General features: G+C 41.7%; 1 protein-coding gene across 1 annotated transcript in view; it reads left to right on the top strand.

Annotated features, from left to right (window-relative positions):
• KITLG (KIT ligand) overlaps positions 1-18,194 on the top strand; it is an 88,148-nt gene that overhangs the window by 45,656 nt on the left and 24,298 nt on the right. Inside the window, exons 4-6 of the mRNA XM_036251899.1 lie at positions 13,371-13,541; positions 16,165-16,324; positions 17,050-17,133. Coding sequence (XP_036107792.1) covers positions 13,371-13,541; positions 16,165-16,324; positions 17,050-17,133 — 415 coding nt within the window. The remainder of the gene's footprint in view (positions 1-13,370; positions 13,542-16,164; positions 16,325-17,049; positions 17,134-18,194) is intronic.

Below are 18,194 nucleotides of genomic sequence, written 5' to 3'. Positions count from 1 at the left end.
ATTTCTCTTCATTAGCACTGGAAGCCTTTTAGCATGAGCTGTCTGCCGTTCCTTAGAACTGACTCCTTTGAACATGTATCTTCATGTTGAACCGGTTACCCTTGTGTCTAGGTCAACATCTGTCCAGGTGAATCAGGGAGAGTTCTCTGGAGACAGGAATGTAAAACCATCGCATCCTGAAAGTTAATTAATCGCACCATTCAGTCACTCGGGCAGCACGTATTTGTGTAGGAAGAATTATGGAAACAGCACCTCATCAGACACTCGAAGAAACAAACACATGTCAGTTTAGCCCTATATGTGCCAGAGACTGGGGAGAAACTCTCTGGCCTTTTCCAAAAAGATTTCACATTTGTCTCCTAGAATGATTAGAGAAACCCCACCCGTGAGGGAGGCAGATAGCTAAGGCGACTCCTATTTTGCAAATGAGGCACCCAGAAGTATTTTGCCCAAGGATACACAACCAGAGTGACCGCCTTAAAAGGAAACCTCAGGTCATGTGACTTTCCCTGGGTTACAGACTGTGGTTATCTAAATAATTACACTAATTATTTAGTGAGGGAAAGTGTTCTAAATGAAGCCTCTATAAAGACGCACCCGGCCCTGGGCTGGAGACGGACTTCGGGCCTCTTATCACCGAGCTCACTCGGAGACCTCTTGCGGCTCTTTGACAAGCAAAGTTAAACTGAAAATAAGGGGATAGATGGTCGTGTACCCTATAATCACAGATCGCTCTAAGGCACACATTTCGGTATTGGCTGGTGATCGCGAGAGCCACATTTGTGAAAATAAAGCCAAGTCATCGCCACATGTTTTCCTTTTGTTTCCGTAATTGAGAAAAGCCCACTGTTACTTGATCTTGGCACGGCATCCTGCGTAGCTGGAGGAACCCTGTTCTTGGCTCCCGCAGTTGGCAAGGCAAACACGCCCGCGTAGGGCTCTGGGCAGAAACCGGTCTTGAGCTTTCTTTACCTTCGTTTCAAACACGAAGGCTCTGCCAAGATCAGAGGAGTTTCCCAGTGGACCGGCCCCTGATTATTTGTCAGTGGTCAGAGTCCCAGCTGCCTTATCTTTTGTGTTTAAACAATAAAGGGTGGAGTGGGAGGCAAACGGGCCACCAGAAAACCTCTCTTCCAAAGCAATAAAATTCTGCCTGGGGCACTGGGCAGAAGAAAGCTCTAGAATAGAATACACATTCTTTTTTTTTGGCTTTGTTTAAAAAAAAAACTCAGATAAATACACCTGAAAAGGAGAGGCTACTTTTCTAAGGCCCTTTCTAGAAAATTACCACGCAAGTTCTCTCACAAATAGCAGGGTCTGATCAACCGGTGGATACTTACATCTCAGGATAATTACCTATTCTATTTTAAACTTCCTGAAGCTGTAATGTTGCCACACTTGATTTCCTTTAAAGTCCCTCTCCTTGAAAGTCCTAAACATTTCGGAGCCTTTCCGTTTATTATAGTAATGTTACTGTAGAAAGAACAAAAACGAAGGTGCCGAATTTGTGCCACATCTCTTCGGTCATTTTCATGCCTAGAAAAAGATATAAACTGTGAGTTGCTTATGGTATTTGAGTAAAAAAATTCTTTATCCACTTTGAATGAAAGGAAATGAAGTATTCATCTGTATTCTAAGTTTCTATTTGGAAATAATTTCAAATGTACAAAGAAGCTTGTTGGACTATTTAGAGAACACCGCTGCCCCCTTGAATGCAGATTCATGTTTTTAACATTTTGCCTTGTTTGTGTTTCTAAATGCTTGTTTTCTTTGCACACATGTGTGTTTTATTATTTTTCTAAACCCGTTGAGTAAGTTGTATACATAATGTGTGTTTACCCCTAAATACTTCAGTGTGTATTTCCTAAGTCAATGAAATTCTTTCACATAGCCACAGTGGAACTTGTCCGCGTCGATAAGTATAGGAATAATTAAAAAACTTCAATCTACTGGCTATATTTCACATTGTTTTTTTGTTTTTAATCCTCACCTGAGGATATTTTCCCACTTATCTTCAGATAGAGTGTGAGGGACAGGGGGAGAGAGAAAAAACATCCACATGAGAGAGACACATCTATTGGTTGCCTCCCACATGACCCCGAACAGGGCCAGGGACCAAACCGCAACTGATGTCTGTGCCCTTGACCTGAATCAAACCTGTGACACTTTGGTCGGCAGGTCAATGCTCTAACCATTGAGCAACCGTCCAGGGTGGTATTTCAGATTTAAGAACATTTTTCTCTTTGGCTTTTCTTTTTCTCTGGTACAAGAACCAAGCTAGGATCATGATGTTCATTTTTATATCAAGTGTGATAGGCATAATAATGGCTCCCCAAACATGTCTCCTGCTGTGAATATACTATTACCTGACGAGGCAAAAGGGATTTTGCAGATGTCATTAAGTTAAGGATTTTGAGATGAGAGATTATTTTGGATTATCCAGGTGGGCCCAATCTGATCACTTGAATCATTTTAAGAGTGTCAGGGCCAGAGAGGGTGATTTGAAGAGATTCCACTGTTGGCTTTGAAGCTGGAGGAAGAAGCCACAAGCAAGGAACGCAGACAGCCTCTGAAAGCCAGAACAGGCAAGGAAAGGGATTCTCCCATAGAGCCTCCAAAAGAAACACAGCCCCATTGAACACCTTGATTTGCACCTACTAAGAATACAGGACTCCTGACCTCAGGGACTATAAAATAATAAATTTGTTTTAAGTGCACTGAGTTCATGGAAACTGAAACATCATGTCTCTTCAGTCCCCTTTAAGCACTCCTGATGCCTTCTTTGTATATACGGGAGAGAGATTTTTCAGTAACACAGCCCTCCCCTTTACATAGAATGTTTCTCTTGGAAACATTTGATGTGTCTGGATGGTTATACTGAGATTATGCATCCCAAGTCTCCATGCGACATAAGTGATGATGTCCTCAGGGTATCACATCTCGAGGTGCACCAGGTCCCTCTCCCCCTCCTGATGCTGTTTGTTTTGATCACCTGGTGAAGGTGTTCCACTATTTCTTTGTATTTACTCATTAGCAACTAATAAGCAATCTTTGTGGAGATACTTTCAGACCACGCATAGTTCCATATCAGTTCCTCCTGCAGATTTAGCATCTATTGATGACTCTTACCTGAACCAGTCTTTAATGTCCCATCAATTTTTTTTTTTTATATTTTTTTTTTTATCCTCACCCGAGGATATTTTTCCATTTTTTGTACAGATAGAGTGGGAGGGAGAGAGAGAGAGAAACATCGACGTGAAGGGACACATCGAGTGGCTGCCACCCGCACGACCAACCAGGGCCGGGGACAAACTGCAACCGAGGCACATGCCCTCAGCGGGAACCGAACCCGGGTCTCTCCGGACCGCAGGCCGACGCTCTAACCGCTGAGCCAAACTGGCCAGGGCATGTCCCATCAATTTTTAATTAAGCAAAGCAGGGTTAAACAAGTCATTGGCAATATGTGATGTTACCTGAACCATGATGCCTCCCAGCACAACCCGCTTCCTCAGGTGCGCATCGATCACGCTCCACTATTCTCACCTTCTTTTGCCTGGCCCTGCTGCTTCTGGGCTCTTCCCAGCTCCCTGGCCGGTTTGGAATTCATCACTGGAGGTTTTGATTTTTTGAGTAGACAGTGGTTTAAAAAAACAATTCAACCCTGGCCAGTTTGCTCAGTGGTTAGAGCGTTGGCCCGAGGACCAGTGACTCTCAGATTCAGTTCCGGTCAAGGGCACGTACCTCGGTTGCGGTTCGGCCCCGGCCCTGGTTGGGTCGTGCAGGAGGCAACCAGTCGATGTGGCTCTATCACATCAATGTTTCTCTCTGTTTCTCTCTCTCTCCGTCCCATTCTATCTGATGATAAATGGAAAAGTATCCTCGGATGAGGAGTAAAAATATATATATATTTTTTAAATTCAAGTCATCATTTTACCCCAGCTTCCGCATTTACTTAGGATGGCTGCTCACTGCTCCTGGGGACCAGGAAGAGGAGCTCCTTGAACAAGGCCTCCAGGCGCTGTTTGATCTCGCACTTGTCCCTGTCCCATTCGGTCCCTCCCACACGCCCCTGCTGCGGCAGCTCCTCTGCGCTTGGCTTTCTCTGAACCTGCAGTCTGGTCTGTCCCCTGCTTTAGGCTCCTGACTCGTCAGAGTCCACGTCTCTTGAGTAAGGAAGCTCTCCCTCTTCTTGATGCAACCCAGTCCTCCTGTTAGAAACTCGTAGCAGTGTTTCGTTTGTTTGTGGAATTACTTCACTCATCACCGTCCGCATGGAAACTTCATGAGGGCAGGAAGTGTGTGTTTTTGCTCTTGTATCCGCACTGCCTAATGGATGATCGGCAATTAATAAACACCTGCTGAGAGAAAGTGGAGACGGAAGGAAGGAGGAAAGTTCCCCGACAAGTCATCACTTGTCATTTCCCTGGGGTACACATCTGACCTGATAGAATCTACACAATTAATGTGATGAGATGAGGTGAGTGTCTGTAACTTGTCACATCCTATCAGCTCCACGATGTTGCTATTGTCTTCCTTCAGCTAGGAGTGCATTTTGTAAAGGATCTTCGAGTCGTATTATGCAATTTTGAGGAATCATGTTTCCCTTGAACCTTCCATTAGACCACTTATTATTGAGTCATTTCCATATTCAGGAACTTTCTCATTGTTCCCAGTGACCAAAGGCTGAAAACCAAATTCCTGAATCCCAAGCTCCCTCGTGACTCTCTACAATCTTGCCCCACCCTCAAGGCTCTGAATAGCCAGTATTGCCCAGCGCCACTCCCCACCCCAGCCAGATGAGCGCTGCCTTCTACAATCACCACGCTATTCTCAGCTCCAAGACTGTCGAGTGCTACTTCCCTATGTTAGGGATGCCCTTTCCCTCCCATTCACTCATCCAGAGGCTACCCACAGAATCGTGCAATGTCCTAGGGCTAAAAGCATCATAAAGGTCATTTCCTCCAAGGCCAGCCTAAGATCCCTCTTTCTCACAAGGCCATCTGCTGCTGGACAGACCTTACGCTCTCTTCCCTGCATCGTTTGGCCAAAAATGGACATCACACCTACTCTGCAGTTTCGCTTGGCACCGCTGAATAACACCGACGTGTTTTCCCCGAATTTCTGTAGAATTTGTCTAGAAACTATTCGTTTTGGGTACCTGATCCTATATTGTTTACATAGCAGTCTAAAATGGCATGTGTTATGTATTTGTCTCAAAGTATTGCTGTGAAAAATAATTAAAGTACAAAAACTGGGTTTTCCCTTCCCCATTTCGGTGTCTCTGCCTCACTCTGTTGTGTCTGGCAGAATCTGCCTCTGTTCCAGTCACCAGGTGGATTTAACTTCCCCAGCACTCCCAAGTTTACCTGTTACACTGTTGGCCTCAAAGCTCTGAGGCTGATGAATAGTTCCTGTCACCACTACCTGTTTGGGGGAGGGATTTTCTGATTGGCTCATCTAGCTCAGGGGTTCACCATTGCCTAGTCAGCCGTGGCCACAGAGCAAGTTCACGAATTGTAAGTATGGATCCTGAGGGTTGACCCCTCTGATGTGGGGTACTCGTGATAGAAATAGATGTCAGCCGAGTAGACACTGGAATTATCTACTTCCACCCTTCATATAATAAACATTTATTTTTTGAAAGGAATGAGTATAAAATGTTAAGTGAATAAAATATAGCATGAATAGTATTTTTAAGTGGCTCTTATGTGTATTTAAACTGCGGGTCCATGTTACTACAGAAATGGTTTCCATTGCTGTCTGAGGACATACAAGCCACGTATAGACCCTTAAATTGTCCAGCAGGTGCATTAAAACAGTGTTACAAGAAACAGGTGAAATGAAGCACAATAAATTTTATATGTCCCAAAATATCATTTACCGTACAATCTCTATGAAACTAGTCATGGAATCGTTCTCATTGTTTTGTGTCTTATTCAGGGTCCGCCTTGTAGTTCACACCCCCCGCGTGTTCTAGTTCAACACTTCATACTGTGTTTTCATGAAAATACAGATTCACGTACTGAGCTTTTCCAAACATACTTGAAAGTGTTCTAGTCACCGCATCCTGTGCTGACTTCTAAATTTAAACAGACTAATATTGAGGACCATGAACACTGTAGCTCCTCAGTCACACTGGCCACAGTTCGGGGACTGGCCCCATTTTGGCTAGCGCAGAGTTGGGACTGGAACGTGAGCCTGTGTGTCACCACTGCCGCCCTCTGTCCCCCTGCCGTCCCTTCCTCGTGTGCCCTTCTGTGTCTGGCTCCGGGGCCCTGTAGAGGCCTGGGAAGCAACACATATTTACATTGCCGGGGCTGATTACCATCTTCACCAGACTGAGGTTTCTACATCACTTCAATTCCCACAAGAAAATGCAGAGTTCGAGTGCCTCAAGTGACCACGGAAGACCCAAATGAATTGTTTATGGAGAAGACTAAAATAAATCTGGACAAAACCCAGCCCCTCCACAAGGGAGTGAAGGTTTGGGAGCACACAGCCCTTTGCAAAGTGCCTTTCTAGGAGTGCGTGCAGCGCGCCTGCCCGTGAATGTTTGAGAGCGGCAGGGCAGTGTTCGCTTTTCTTTTTTTTTTTTTTAGCCCTAAGAGGAAAAACCAGAAGGAGACGAAAGAGAGCTTACTCGTGGTGATTGACGTTTGCTCTTTGGTTGTGACAATGGCTTAGAGACCGTTGCTTTCATCAGTGTGACTCTGGATTCACCGGAGTGAGACAGAACGAGCCGTCCCATGACCTAGGGAGCTGTCCACTGAGCGCAAGGCCCAGTGCGGCCCATCCAGATGTCCGAGCGCCAGAGTCACAGTGAACCCGGCAGAAAAACAGCCCACGCGCTCTGACTGTCCTCGCTGAGAAAGAACGAGGCAGGTGCCCCGGAGTCTCGGTTTCCACACTTCTGTTTAAATGTGTGGTGTAACCCCGGACAAGCCATATCACTGCTGTAGGCCTCGGTCGTCCGATGTGTGATACTGGAGGACTGGACCCCGTGGTCATCAGTATTCCTCTCCCCCCTCAGCTACTGGGCTTCGAAACGGCACAACTGGCTTCACAGTCTTTTGAGCGCTCAGCTAGGGGGTAGACGCGGGAAGCAGGAGAGGAAAGAAAGGAAAAGCTTTGCGCCCTGGGCATTCCTGCCTCTAATTCCGGCAAGACTGAGGTTTGACACATAAGACAGAGAACAGAACAAAAACACTTCAACTGGGCGGCGATGCTGGTAATCCGATTCGCTGGATCAGAAGACTGCTGTTCCCCAGAGGCCTCCCAGGTTATGGATCAGAACATTTCTCCCTGGGAATGCACGCGTCCCCCCTTGTGAAGAACTCCCTCGCAGAGCGACCCCTAGGAATAGCTGCCCCGTGGAAAGCACCCCGAGGAAATACACAGGAGATCCTTGAAGAAGGCCACGCATCCGATGTCGTTTTGTAAGTGAAATATTGAAGAGATGCCACAGGAACTTAACTCTTGTTAAATATAAACGTAAATCAATTCGCCTGGAGTAAAATTGGTTTCCTGTGTCTTTTCCCTTCAAGTTGCAGGACCTATGGACAGTGTGGCGGACCCCCTGTCAGCACGTCTTGTCCACTGTCAGCCCCTATGTCCACAAAGTTCTGGCGTCTGCTCTTAGCGACTCTCCGCTGCCTCTAGCTCGGTGCAGAATAAGGTGTGCAATTCTCTCAGCTAACAAGCCAGAACCGTGTCCTGAACGAGGCAGGAGAACGGAAAGGAGAAAGCACGCCGGCATTAGCAAGTCCCCACCGTGTTTCAGGGCACACAGTTTATCTCAGCCCGGGTCTCGTGCTCGCCAGTTCTGAGACCGCAGAAGGGTTGTACCCCACGTCTGATGAAATTCACATACCGTCTATTCTAAATGTGCGTGGATATTTTCACTGTTGGTCTTTGGAAGCAGTCACGGTCTTAGTTATGTTGAGAATGATTTTATGTATAGTAGTTTCTGTGCCTTTTAGAAAATCATTGAGTTGAGTCATTATTTTGGTACTTATGTTACTTTAAAAATCCCTTAGGAAGCTTGCCCTGGCCGGGTAGCTTCCTCGGTTGTTAAGAGTGTGGTCCCAATAAAACACTTATAGTTCCATCTCTGGTCAGGGCACATAGAAGAATCAGCCATTGAACGGATCAGTAAGTGGAACAACAGACCGGTGTTTCTCTCTTTCTCTCTCTCTCCGTCTCTCCCTCTCCTTTCCTCCCTTCTCTCCCCCTCCTCTCTAAAAATCAATCAATACATTTAAAAAAAATTTTTTTCAATTCCTTAGGAAGTTCACAGTTTTTAAGCACATCTTCAGTGGTAGGGGCATGCTAGCAGTATCAGGTTACCGATCCCAAATCATCGATTCAGTTAGCGTTCTAGAATGACACACGTCGGCAGTGTGTGGGACGATTAAGGGTATGTTTCAGGCGTCCTAGCTATAACCGCTGTGATTAACCCAGAAAAGGTAGGACCGGCGCCACCAAGAAAGGAGGTAAGGAAGTGAGACTGGAGTTAAGGAAAATGCAGATATGTTTTCCCTTTTCAAGCAAGGACTGTGTTTCTGTTTTTAGGTATGTGGGTGAAGGAAATACAATGATAGGGACTTTCAGGAATTTGAAGGGTATTCATTACATTGCCACTTTGACATCCTATGTGGCTTTATCAACTTTCCTAAATCCTTCACGTTCTTCTACTGGTGAAATATCATTATTTATTTCCTACATTCTCCTAATGCAGTGGTTCTCAACCTTCCTGATGCCGTGGCTCTTGAATATAGTTCCCCATGTTGTATGTGGGTGTATCTGCATGTGGGCGGACCCCCTGGAGACGGATAGAGGAGCGGTGTCTGGTTCCTGAGACCATCGGAAATTTGTGTTTCCTGATGGTCTTAGGCGACCTCTGTGAAAGGGTCATTCGACCCCCAAAGGGATCGCGACCCACAGGTGGAGAACTGCTGTTCTAATGAATGTTGTGAGTTTGTTATAAACAACTATTTAAGTTTAAAATGGTCTCTGAACAATAAGAAATTGTGACCATAATGCCTGTTATTATGGCAAAGAAAAAGTTTCATTTGTGAACTTCACAACCTTTAATCGTCCATCTTTTAATCATAATCTTGGAAGAGTTGAAAATCAGAAAGACCATCTATCACCTCACAAATGAAATATTTAGCTCACTGTGTTTTGTTCTCTTTGCAAATCATTGACTATATTTAATTAAAAAGAAAATACGAAACTGCTTGACATTCTAGAGAAAATGGGTTACATCTCCTGCAGGCAGACAGGTCAAAACTGGCTGGTGTTTATTATGGATTTACCTCAATTTTATCTTTAATAAATCCAAGCATCTTAAAAAGCTAAAATGTAACTATTTAAAAAAATTAATGAAAAGATACAACTTTGACTTCACTATACACTCTTTTCCCGGGAAATTATGACAAGAATGAATAACGAATGAAATACAGTTTCAAACTTTTAGAAATAGATTTTCCAGCAAGGTAGTCCAGAAGTCCTGTCTTATCAGCTCTCAGGGAATTGTCCACTACTTTAAAAGGACAGATACTGGGGTCGGAGTAAATCATGGGAGTTTCAGTTTTAGGGCCGAAAATTTCACTGGAAAAATTTGATTCCTGGAAAAGGGTGGTGGACTGTTGGTTCGGTGAGTGAAAATGGGACGTGTCGTTATAGCTGGATAGGAACTTGAATACAGAATGTAAATACGGAGTTCGGTTGAAAAAGGGAGATAAACAGACGCGTCAATAAGCACTGGAGTCCCCCAGTTTAAAAATAAGACATATATAAACAAAATGTTTTTCACTTGAAGCACAAAAAAGCAAAAAAAAAAAAAAAAAGGAAATGTCACTTAAGGCAAAGACCACAGTAACAAAAGGAGTTCCTTTACTTAGTTCACTGCAAAACAATTTAATTTTGATTTCTACGCATCGGAAGATCCAAGAGAAGGAAAGGCAAAGTGTATTCAGAAGGGCAAGCAAGGAAGGAGTTTGAAGAGATTAAGATGTAGATCCTGCTTGCTGTAGAAGAAGTTGGTGCAACTACAGTGGAATGAACCAGTTAGTACAGGCAGCTCTACCATGTAAATGCTACTCAAACTGTATTGATAGTATGTGCAGTACCCCGAATTCCGGGAGAGCTGCCCCTTGCAGAGAGGGCTGACTAGCTCCTGGCACATGTCACTGCCTACCTACCTGGAGAAAAACTTGGAGAGCAATTCAGCCCCAAAGGAAAGACTGACAGCTTGGAAAGAGACTTGTGAATGATGCAAAGATGAACTTGCAGGTGCTTGAGATAAGCTTTGATTTAACAAAACAAAGCATCTATTCTGAACAGACTTTGGAAACACATCATCTTGAAGAATTTGGCTGATGGTTGAATGAAAGGACCTAATTGAATTAATTTATGCCCGGGTTTGTTTATTCTACTTCAATGGAATCAGAGCCAACACTCCTAAAAGTTTTCTGTTTGTTTGTTTTGGGACGAGGTAAGAAAGGAAAGGAGGCTGTAATCGCAGCCCTAAGGCAGGCAGAATAAGGCCCAGATCTGAGACTTGGAAAATGGTAGAATTAATAGGAGTTGGAACCTGATAGCAATTAGACTGAGCTGGGACAATCGAAAGAGATAAGATGTGGAGGAGGAAGATTAGAGTTAGAACATGCGAAATGTTAGATGCCTTTTTTGTTTTTCCTTTTTATTGACTATATTGGGGTGACCCTGGTTAACACAATTATACAGGATTCAGGTGCACAATTCCACAACACATCATCTGTACACTGTATTGTGTTCGCCACCCAAAGTCAAGTCTTGGTCCATCACTATTTCTCCCTCCACCTCCCCCCAAGCCCCACCCCCGCAACTACCACACTGATATCTGAGCCCGTGAACTTTTTCTTTTTTTCCTTTTTTGCTCAATTCCTTCACCTGCCCACCCAGCCCCCCAACTCCCAATCCTAAAAGTTTTAAATGACCTTTAATGCTTCCAGGAATTGAGTTTACCTATCTGTAGATAAACCAGTTTCTTTCTTTGTCTGTATTATATTAACTGAAATTGTTAATATCAAGGGTGGGGAACCTTTTTTCTGCCAAGGGTCATTTGGATATTTATAACATCATTCGAGGGCCATACAAAATTATCAACGTAAAAATTAGCCTGCTATATTTGTTCAAACTAGTTTGGTGAGGCATGTGATGTTAGCAGGTACCTGGGCCAGGTGTTCCCCACCCCCGAGTGAAGCTAAAATGGCCCCATTGTATAATTTAGTTTATTCTAAATTGTTTGACTTTCCCCAGAGATACTGTGCTGGTAAGTAGAAAAATAAAGTTTAGTGGTTTGATTCATTTTACATGGCATTAGTTACTCTTTATCATTCCAGTACAATAGAAGGTATATTAAATTATTCAGAATCTGAAAAAGCAGTCAATTTTTGCTATCCCTATTGTCTTATTTTTCTCACTATAATATTTTAGCAGAGTTAAAAAAAAAAAGAAATCAAAGCCTCTACTTACAAAAAAGAGAATCTTAAAATGTGTGAAGTACATGAACTTATGACCAATTATTAATTTTAAATAACATCACATTAATTTAAGAGCCGTTACGATCCATTCCAATATACTAAGAAGTTTTTCCTAATAATCTAAACCTCTATTGAACCATAGCCATTTATAGCAGGGGTCAGCAGCTATACCGTGTGGGCCTGGTTCAGTCTGCTATGGATTTTGTGTAGCCAGCCAAATGAGAGTGGTTTTCCTAAATGAACATCTGCGGTTTATACAATAGAGAATACTGACTTTGAACCCCAATAAGCAAAATGTTGACCCCCCCAAATAAAAAATTTCATTCTTGTTGGTACACCTGTATTACAAAATAAATTAAGTTCAATTATTATGCCAAAGAAATTGTATTTAATATTTCAATTTTAAATTTTATGATAAAAATTTTGTGGAAATGTGTTTTCTATTGTATATACATACTTGCATAACATCCTTGATTTTTGCCTCTTGGCATGCAAAGTCAAATATTTACTGCCTAGCCCTTTGCAGAAAGTGCGGCCTGTGATGTATTTTTTCTCATTCATTTATGTGTTTATTCACTCATGCATCCGTGCAGCAAATAGTTTCTGAGCACCTCCCATATACCAGACCGTGTTGGAGGCAGTAGGGACACCGTGGGGAACAAGATTTTCTAAAAATCCTGCCCTCGTGAAACATATTCAAATTATATATACACTATCACCTCACCTCTACCTGTCCTACATATGGGAAAACTGAGCTTCAAAGAACTTGTGCATCTCACCTGGAGTCTCGGTGCAATTAAGCCCAGTTGGGCCTGATTCCAAGGCTTGAGCTTTTTTTTTATTTTATTTTTTTTAATCCTCACCCGAGGACATTTTTCCATTTTTTGTTCAGATAGAGTGGGAGGGATAGAGAGAGAGAGAGAGAGAGAGAGAGAGAGAGAGAGAGAAAGAGAAACATTGACGTGAAAGGGACACATCGAGTGGCTGCCACCCGCAGGACCCAACCAGGGCTGGGGACAAACTGCAACCGAGGCACATGCCCTTAGCGGGAACCGAACCCGGGTCTCTCGGGACCACAGGCCGACGCTCTAACCGCTGAGCCAAACCGGCCAGGGCAAGGCTTGAGCTTTTAACCAGTGGGCTGGCTGGCTTCATGGCAGGGCGCCACGCTTGGCTTAATGTTCTTCTGTAACCGTCTTGAAATTCTTAATCATTTTTTGAACAATTTTTTTAATAATAAATTCATTTTGCCCTTAGCACTCCCTCTCCAAGTATGTCGTTGGGACCTCTACTAAGACAAAAATGCTTCTCTCTCAGACCACACTTCTGCCAAGCTGTGATTCTTTTTCCTTTTTTAAAACACCCACATGAACTCATCTGTGAAGAAGGCTTGGCACCTCTCAAACACTTCAGGAAAACCAGCTATTATTAATCTATTGTTTTATACCCCAGAGGGCTAGGATGCTCACAGTGATTTTTCGAAAGTCCCATTGTGCCTACAGCTCTTGTAAGAACACACTGACCACAGAATAAATATTTTGCACTGGCGTGAAATTCCATTAATATCTGAACTTTGGCAAGGGTAAGAGTTGGCTCTGTCTCGTCTTAATTTACTTCCATGAAAGAGAAAAAGCTTTATCGTCCACGCTTTCCTCTACTCTAGATGCATTTGTAAATTTTGAAACAGATGTTAGATGGAATTAAGCAGAACACAAGAACAGACCTGTTCTACTATAAGGAAATCCTTTGTCCATTGTCCAGCAATGGATGTCTTTGAAGGATACTCTGAGTTTACTGGGATTCAATGGATGCTTAATCTTCCTTTCTTTGGATTTCTTGCAGCCTAGTCATTGTTGGATAAGTGAAATGGTGGAACAATTATCAGTCAGCTTGACTGATCTTCTGGACAAGTTTTCAAATATTTCTGAAGGCTTGAGTAATTATTCTATCATAGACAAACTTGTGAAAATAGTGGATGACCTTGTGGAGTGCATGGAAGAACACCCATTCGAGGTAACCGTGTATTCATTGGGATAGGTTTCTACTATTCTTCTCTAAAACCTATGTTGATTGTGGTGGTGGGGGTGAGGGCATCTTTATTTGTGTGATTTTTAATGTATAAATTTGTAATTTAAAAACATTTTAACAAAATAAATGTTTGTGGTTATGCTGCAGTGTTGAAAATACACATTAAGACTTAAAAGCTGCCGTTTATGCCCTGGCCGGTTTCGCTCAGTGGTTAGAGCATTGATCCGCGGACCACTGAGTCCTGGGTTCAATTCCAGGCAAAGTCATGTACCTCAGTTGCGGTTCATTCCCAGGCCTAGTTTGGGTCATGTGGGAGGCAACCGGTCGATGGCTCTCTCTCACATCAATGTTTCTCTCTCGCTTCCTCTCTCTCCCTCTCACTCTATCTGAACAAAAATGGAAAAACATCCTCAGGTTAGGATTTTTTAAAAAGTTGCTATTCAATGTAAAAACTGATTTACAGAACAATGTAAAAACAGCCCTAACTTTATCTTCATTTCATAAGTGAATGAAATTCTCATAACTGTCCATTAGGTTACCAATGTTCATTTACCTTTCAATGGCAAATTGTCTACAATGAACACTTAAACTTGACCTCTATCCATAGTAATCATGTCATAACAAAGAAGAGCATTTTAACATCTCCAAGTCATTTTATGATTAGTTGTTACCAACTTCAGAATGTGGGCATGACCATGATTTGGGTTGTGAGCATATTAAAGGGACAGTACACCACTAGAGATTCAGTATGGTACAAGGTGTTGGCGTTCACATCCTGACTGGGTCACTAATTAGCTTTGTGAACCTGAGTCATGTTGACATCCGATGGTTTGTGATGAGTGCTTTAGCACTGCATCTGGCAAAAAATAAATGTTAATATTTTTACGATGATGACTTTATAACAATGTCTCTATAACAGAATAGGTCTTGGGAGATGTGCTGAGGCGTTGAGTTCACAAGCCAAAGTGTAGCCTGCAGGCGTTTTAGAAGTTTAAACATAAGGTTTTAAATATGATTCTGTATCATAGTATTCAAATACTTCCTCCTCATCGAAATCCCAGTTACACTTGAAGACCCAACATCAGTCCCATTTGTGTTCTCCAGTGTCTGAATTCCTGTCACACTGATCATCTAATCACTCCATTTATTTGCTTCTAATTCCTTAGTCAGAATGTATCCTACAATCAATGGCATCTTAGAGTTAACATCTCTTTTGATATCATGTTAGTATAAATAGTGTGCTGATGGCATGGATAAGAAGCAGAGGTCACAAAAAGTTGGGTGTATCAGACAGGGTTTCATGAAGGAAATAGTATCTGCATTGGAGCTTGTGAGGCGATTTAGGTGTTCAGTAAATGGTGATGTCAGGAGGAGCATTCCAGATGCCAAAGACGGTGCCTGTAGTGAACATGACACCTTGGCTGGCACCCAGGAGATTCAGGCCAGGTGGTATTTCACAGTTGTTTTGGAGATTGAGCAAATATATGTAGAGAATTTAAAGAAGTACATAGTAAGTGCCACTGAGTGTTAACTCTTATTATTGCCTGCTTTTCTTTATAGCTATGCATTTCTGAATTCCTAAAATATAGATATGCTTTGCTCGGGGGGGGGGTTAGAAATTAATCATACTCTTTATTCTTCTGTAACTCCTTTCACTCAGCGTTGTGTTTATAAGATTTATGCACTTTGATGCAGATAGCTGTGGTTCGTTTTCTGCTTATGTAGCATTCCATTGATTCACCATTCCACTGTTGATTAAACCACTCTCCTGTTGATTGACATGTTTATAAACGCAGCTGGTAAGATCTTTCTTGTGTGCCTCATGGTACATAAACGCAAAAGCTTCACTAGACTATTTACCTAGGAGTAGAATTTCTTGGTCACAGGATGGGCACATGTCCAATCTTACCAGGTAGTATTGAATGTACCAGTTTACATCATTCCATCAGTGTATAAGAGTCCCCTTAGCTCCATCCATGTCCATGTCAATATTTAGCATCAACAGACTTTTTAATTTTTAGCTATTAGGAGAATGTTAGGGAGAAGTTTTTGGTTTTTTAAAAAAAAAATTTTTTTCTTTATTGATTTTAGAGAGAGAGGAAGGGAGAGGGAGAGAGAGAGAGAAACATCAGTGAGAGAGAACATCGATTGGCCACCTCCTGCATGCCCCCCCACTGGGGATCAGACTCACAACTTGGGCATGTGGCCTGATTAGGAATTGAACTGGAGACCTTTTGGTGCATGGGTTGATGCTCAACCACTGAGCCACACTGGCCAGGCAATGGAGATATTTTTAGTAAAGAATAATGATTTTAATGAGCATCTTTAAAGAACAATGCCTCTAATTGGTTGTTAGGATTATTTCATTGTTCTGATGTTGTATTTACCTAATGACCACCCTACTCCTTTTATCTGGAGTTGAGCCTCAGACTGAGCTGGATGGGATCACTATCCTGCTGTACCAATGTGAATTATGTCTGTTAAAACAGTTGTCTAAGAGTGTTTGTTTTCCTGGAACCTTTGAAGGACGTTGTCTTTTGCTTTGACATCAGTTAAAATCTGTAGACTATCTGGAAAACATAATCCTGTTTTGTTTTTCTTCTTCCAGAATGTAAAAAAGTCATCTAAGAACCTAAAACTCGATTATTTTACTCCTGAACAATTCTTTAGAATTTTTAATAGATCCATTAATGCCTTCAAGGACTTGGAGATGGTGTCATCCAAAACTAGTGAATGTGTGGTTTCTTCAACATTAAGTCCTGAAAATGGTAAGACATCTAAGCATTTCTCATTTAAATGTAAAAAGCAAGCTTGATTCTTGTACATGTAGGTAAGAATCTACCTCTGAGTCAAATATATGTGTAGTTAGAGAATAATGTATGTGTATGTCAAATATAAAAACAAATATCAAGCATAAAAGAAATGAATGGCTGTAGATTTGTTTTTCAAGACAAAACAACACTCATGATTTTCAGATTAAAAGAATTGTGTGTGAGTGAACAATGAATAAGATAGTCACTCAAATTTTTCTTGTCTGCTGTTTGCCAGTAATTTACAATTATGTTATTCTTCACCTCCCATTTTCTTAATGTCCCCTTCTTAAAACTTGTCCTAAAGGGTTTAATTCTGAGGCATGAATTCTGATCTTCACTAGTTACTCTGTAGTGAGACTCTTTCTCTCCTATCCCCTTCCTCAGGGTCACTTTAATACAAAATCTTCATTAAATTTTTTTTTAATGACCAATTATGAACAATTTGCATTTTTTACATTATCAGCCTGTATAGGCAACGAATCTTTGTTCTATTAGGTGACTGGTGCATTTCTTAATAAAAATAGAACAGCAAGACCCAGTATGAAATCAATAGGATCTGAATCATCTAGATTGGGGAAGTGGACCTGAAAAGTTCTCTGGTATTGCACTCGGCCTTTTGGGGACTCTGTCATTTATGTCAATCGACGTGCAACACTGACACATTATTGCTTTCTATTTAGATTCCAGAGTCAGTGTCACAAAACCATTTATGTTACCCCCTGTTGCAGCCAACTCCCTTAGGAATGACAGCAGTAGCAGTAATAGTAAGTACATCCATCTGATTTAATGCATGCATGGCTCCAATTAGCACCTATAGGAGTATTGCATGGGCTTTCAAGGAAATTCTGCACTTATTGCTGTGAATGCTGTTCCATGACTGTTCTTCCTGTTATGGTCTTCCTGAGAATTAAGTCTGAGATTTGTAGACGTGGGTTTCCCTGCAGTTTGAGATAACGATGAGAGAATCGGGCCGATAAATTTCCCACTAAGATTGTTTTTAAAAAAGGCATGTACTTACTTTTAGAAATATGATTTAAGCTTTTCTCATTGTTACAGTTCGTGTAGAATTTGCCTGAATTTTGCAATGGAAAGCACAAATACTAGTGGTGTGGAATTCCAAGGATATTTTCAGTGTTGTATATATCACCATTTACTATTGTGTGTTTGGAAATTTGAAGATTTTGTTGTTTTTACCATGAAATTATAGGTTGCAAGATAATATGCTTTATTCCCTGAAATACCTCTCTTCTTTGGCCAAGAGCTCAGTTTCCTGGAAGTGTACTTAATATCCTCTTTTCAAATCTAGGCAAGGGTCATTCAATTTACAAAATATTCTGATCCTCTAGTCTCATGGAAACTGTCAGAGGAACAAAAACCATCTTGTGATCTTAGCTAAGAAAGGCATCCCTTAAGATTTAGTAATAGGGCCCTGTCATATGTTTACAAACATAGAATACCTATCTGTAAATAGCAGTAATCAATTCATTACAAATCCACAATAGCAGTTCTACATTTTAGAGATTTTAAAATAGATTTCAAAATGGAATTTTTGCTACCAAAACCTGACCTAAATTGAAATGAGGCTATTTGTAGTCTTTCTCCTTCTTAAAGTGAATATTTATACATTTCACTATAGAAATATTAATTTGATTGTAGGTTGCTATCCGACCTCTCTGAGGATATTATATAATATACAACGTATGTAGGACAGAACCTTCTAAGACCTAAAATTCTGAGTTACAAGATACTTCAGATCTGAAAAAGTTTGGTAAAGGGACTGTATGTCTGTGTTTGTCAGTTAAGGTCTTTTCTACTAATTATGGAT

The sequence above is a fragment of the Molossus molossus genome, unplaced genomic scaffold (assembly GCF_014108415.1).
Source record: "Molossus molossus isolate mMolMol1 unplaced genomic scaffold, mMolMol1.p scaffold_m16_p_10, whole genome shotgun sequence".
NCBI classification, from domain to species: Eukaryota; Metazoa; Chordata; class Mammalia; order Chiroptera; family Molossidae; genus Molossus; species Molossus molossus.
The sequence above is the reverse complement of the archived record's forward strand: the minus strand, read 5'-3'. Positions and strand labels throughout refer to the sequence as shown.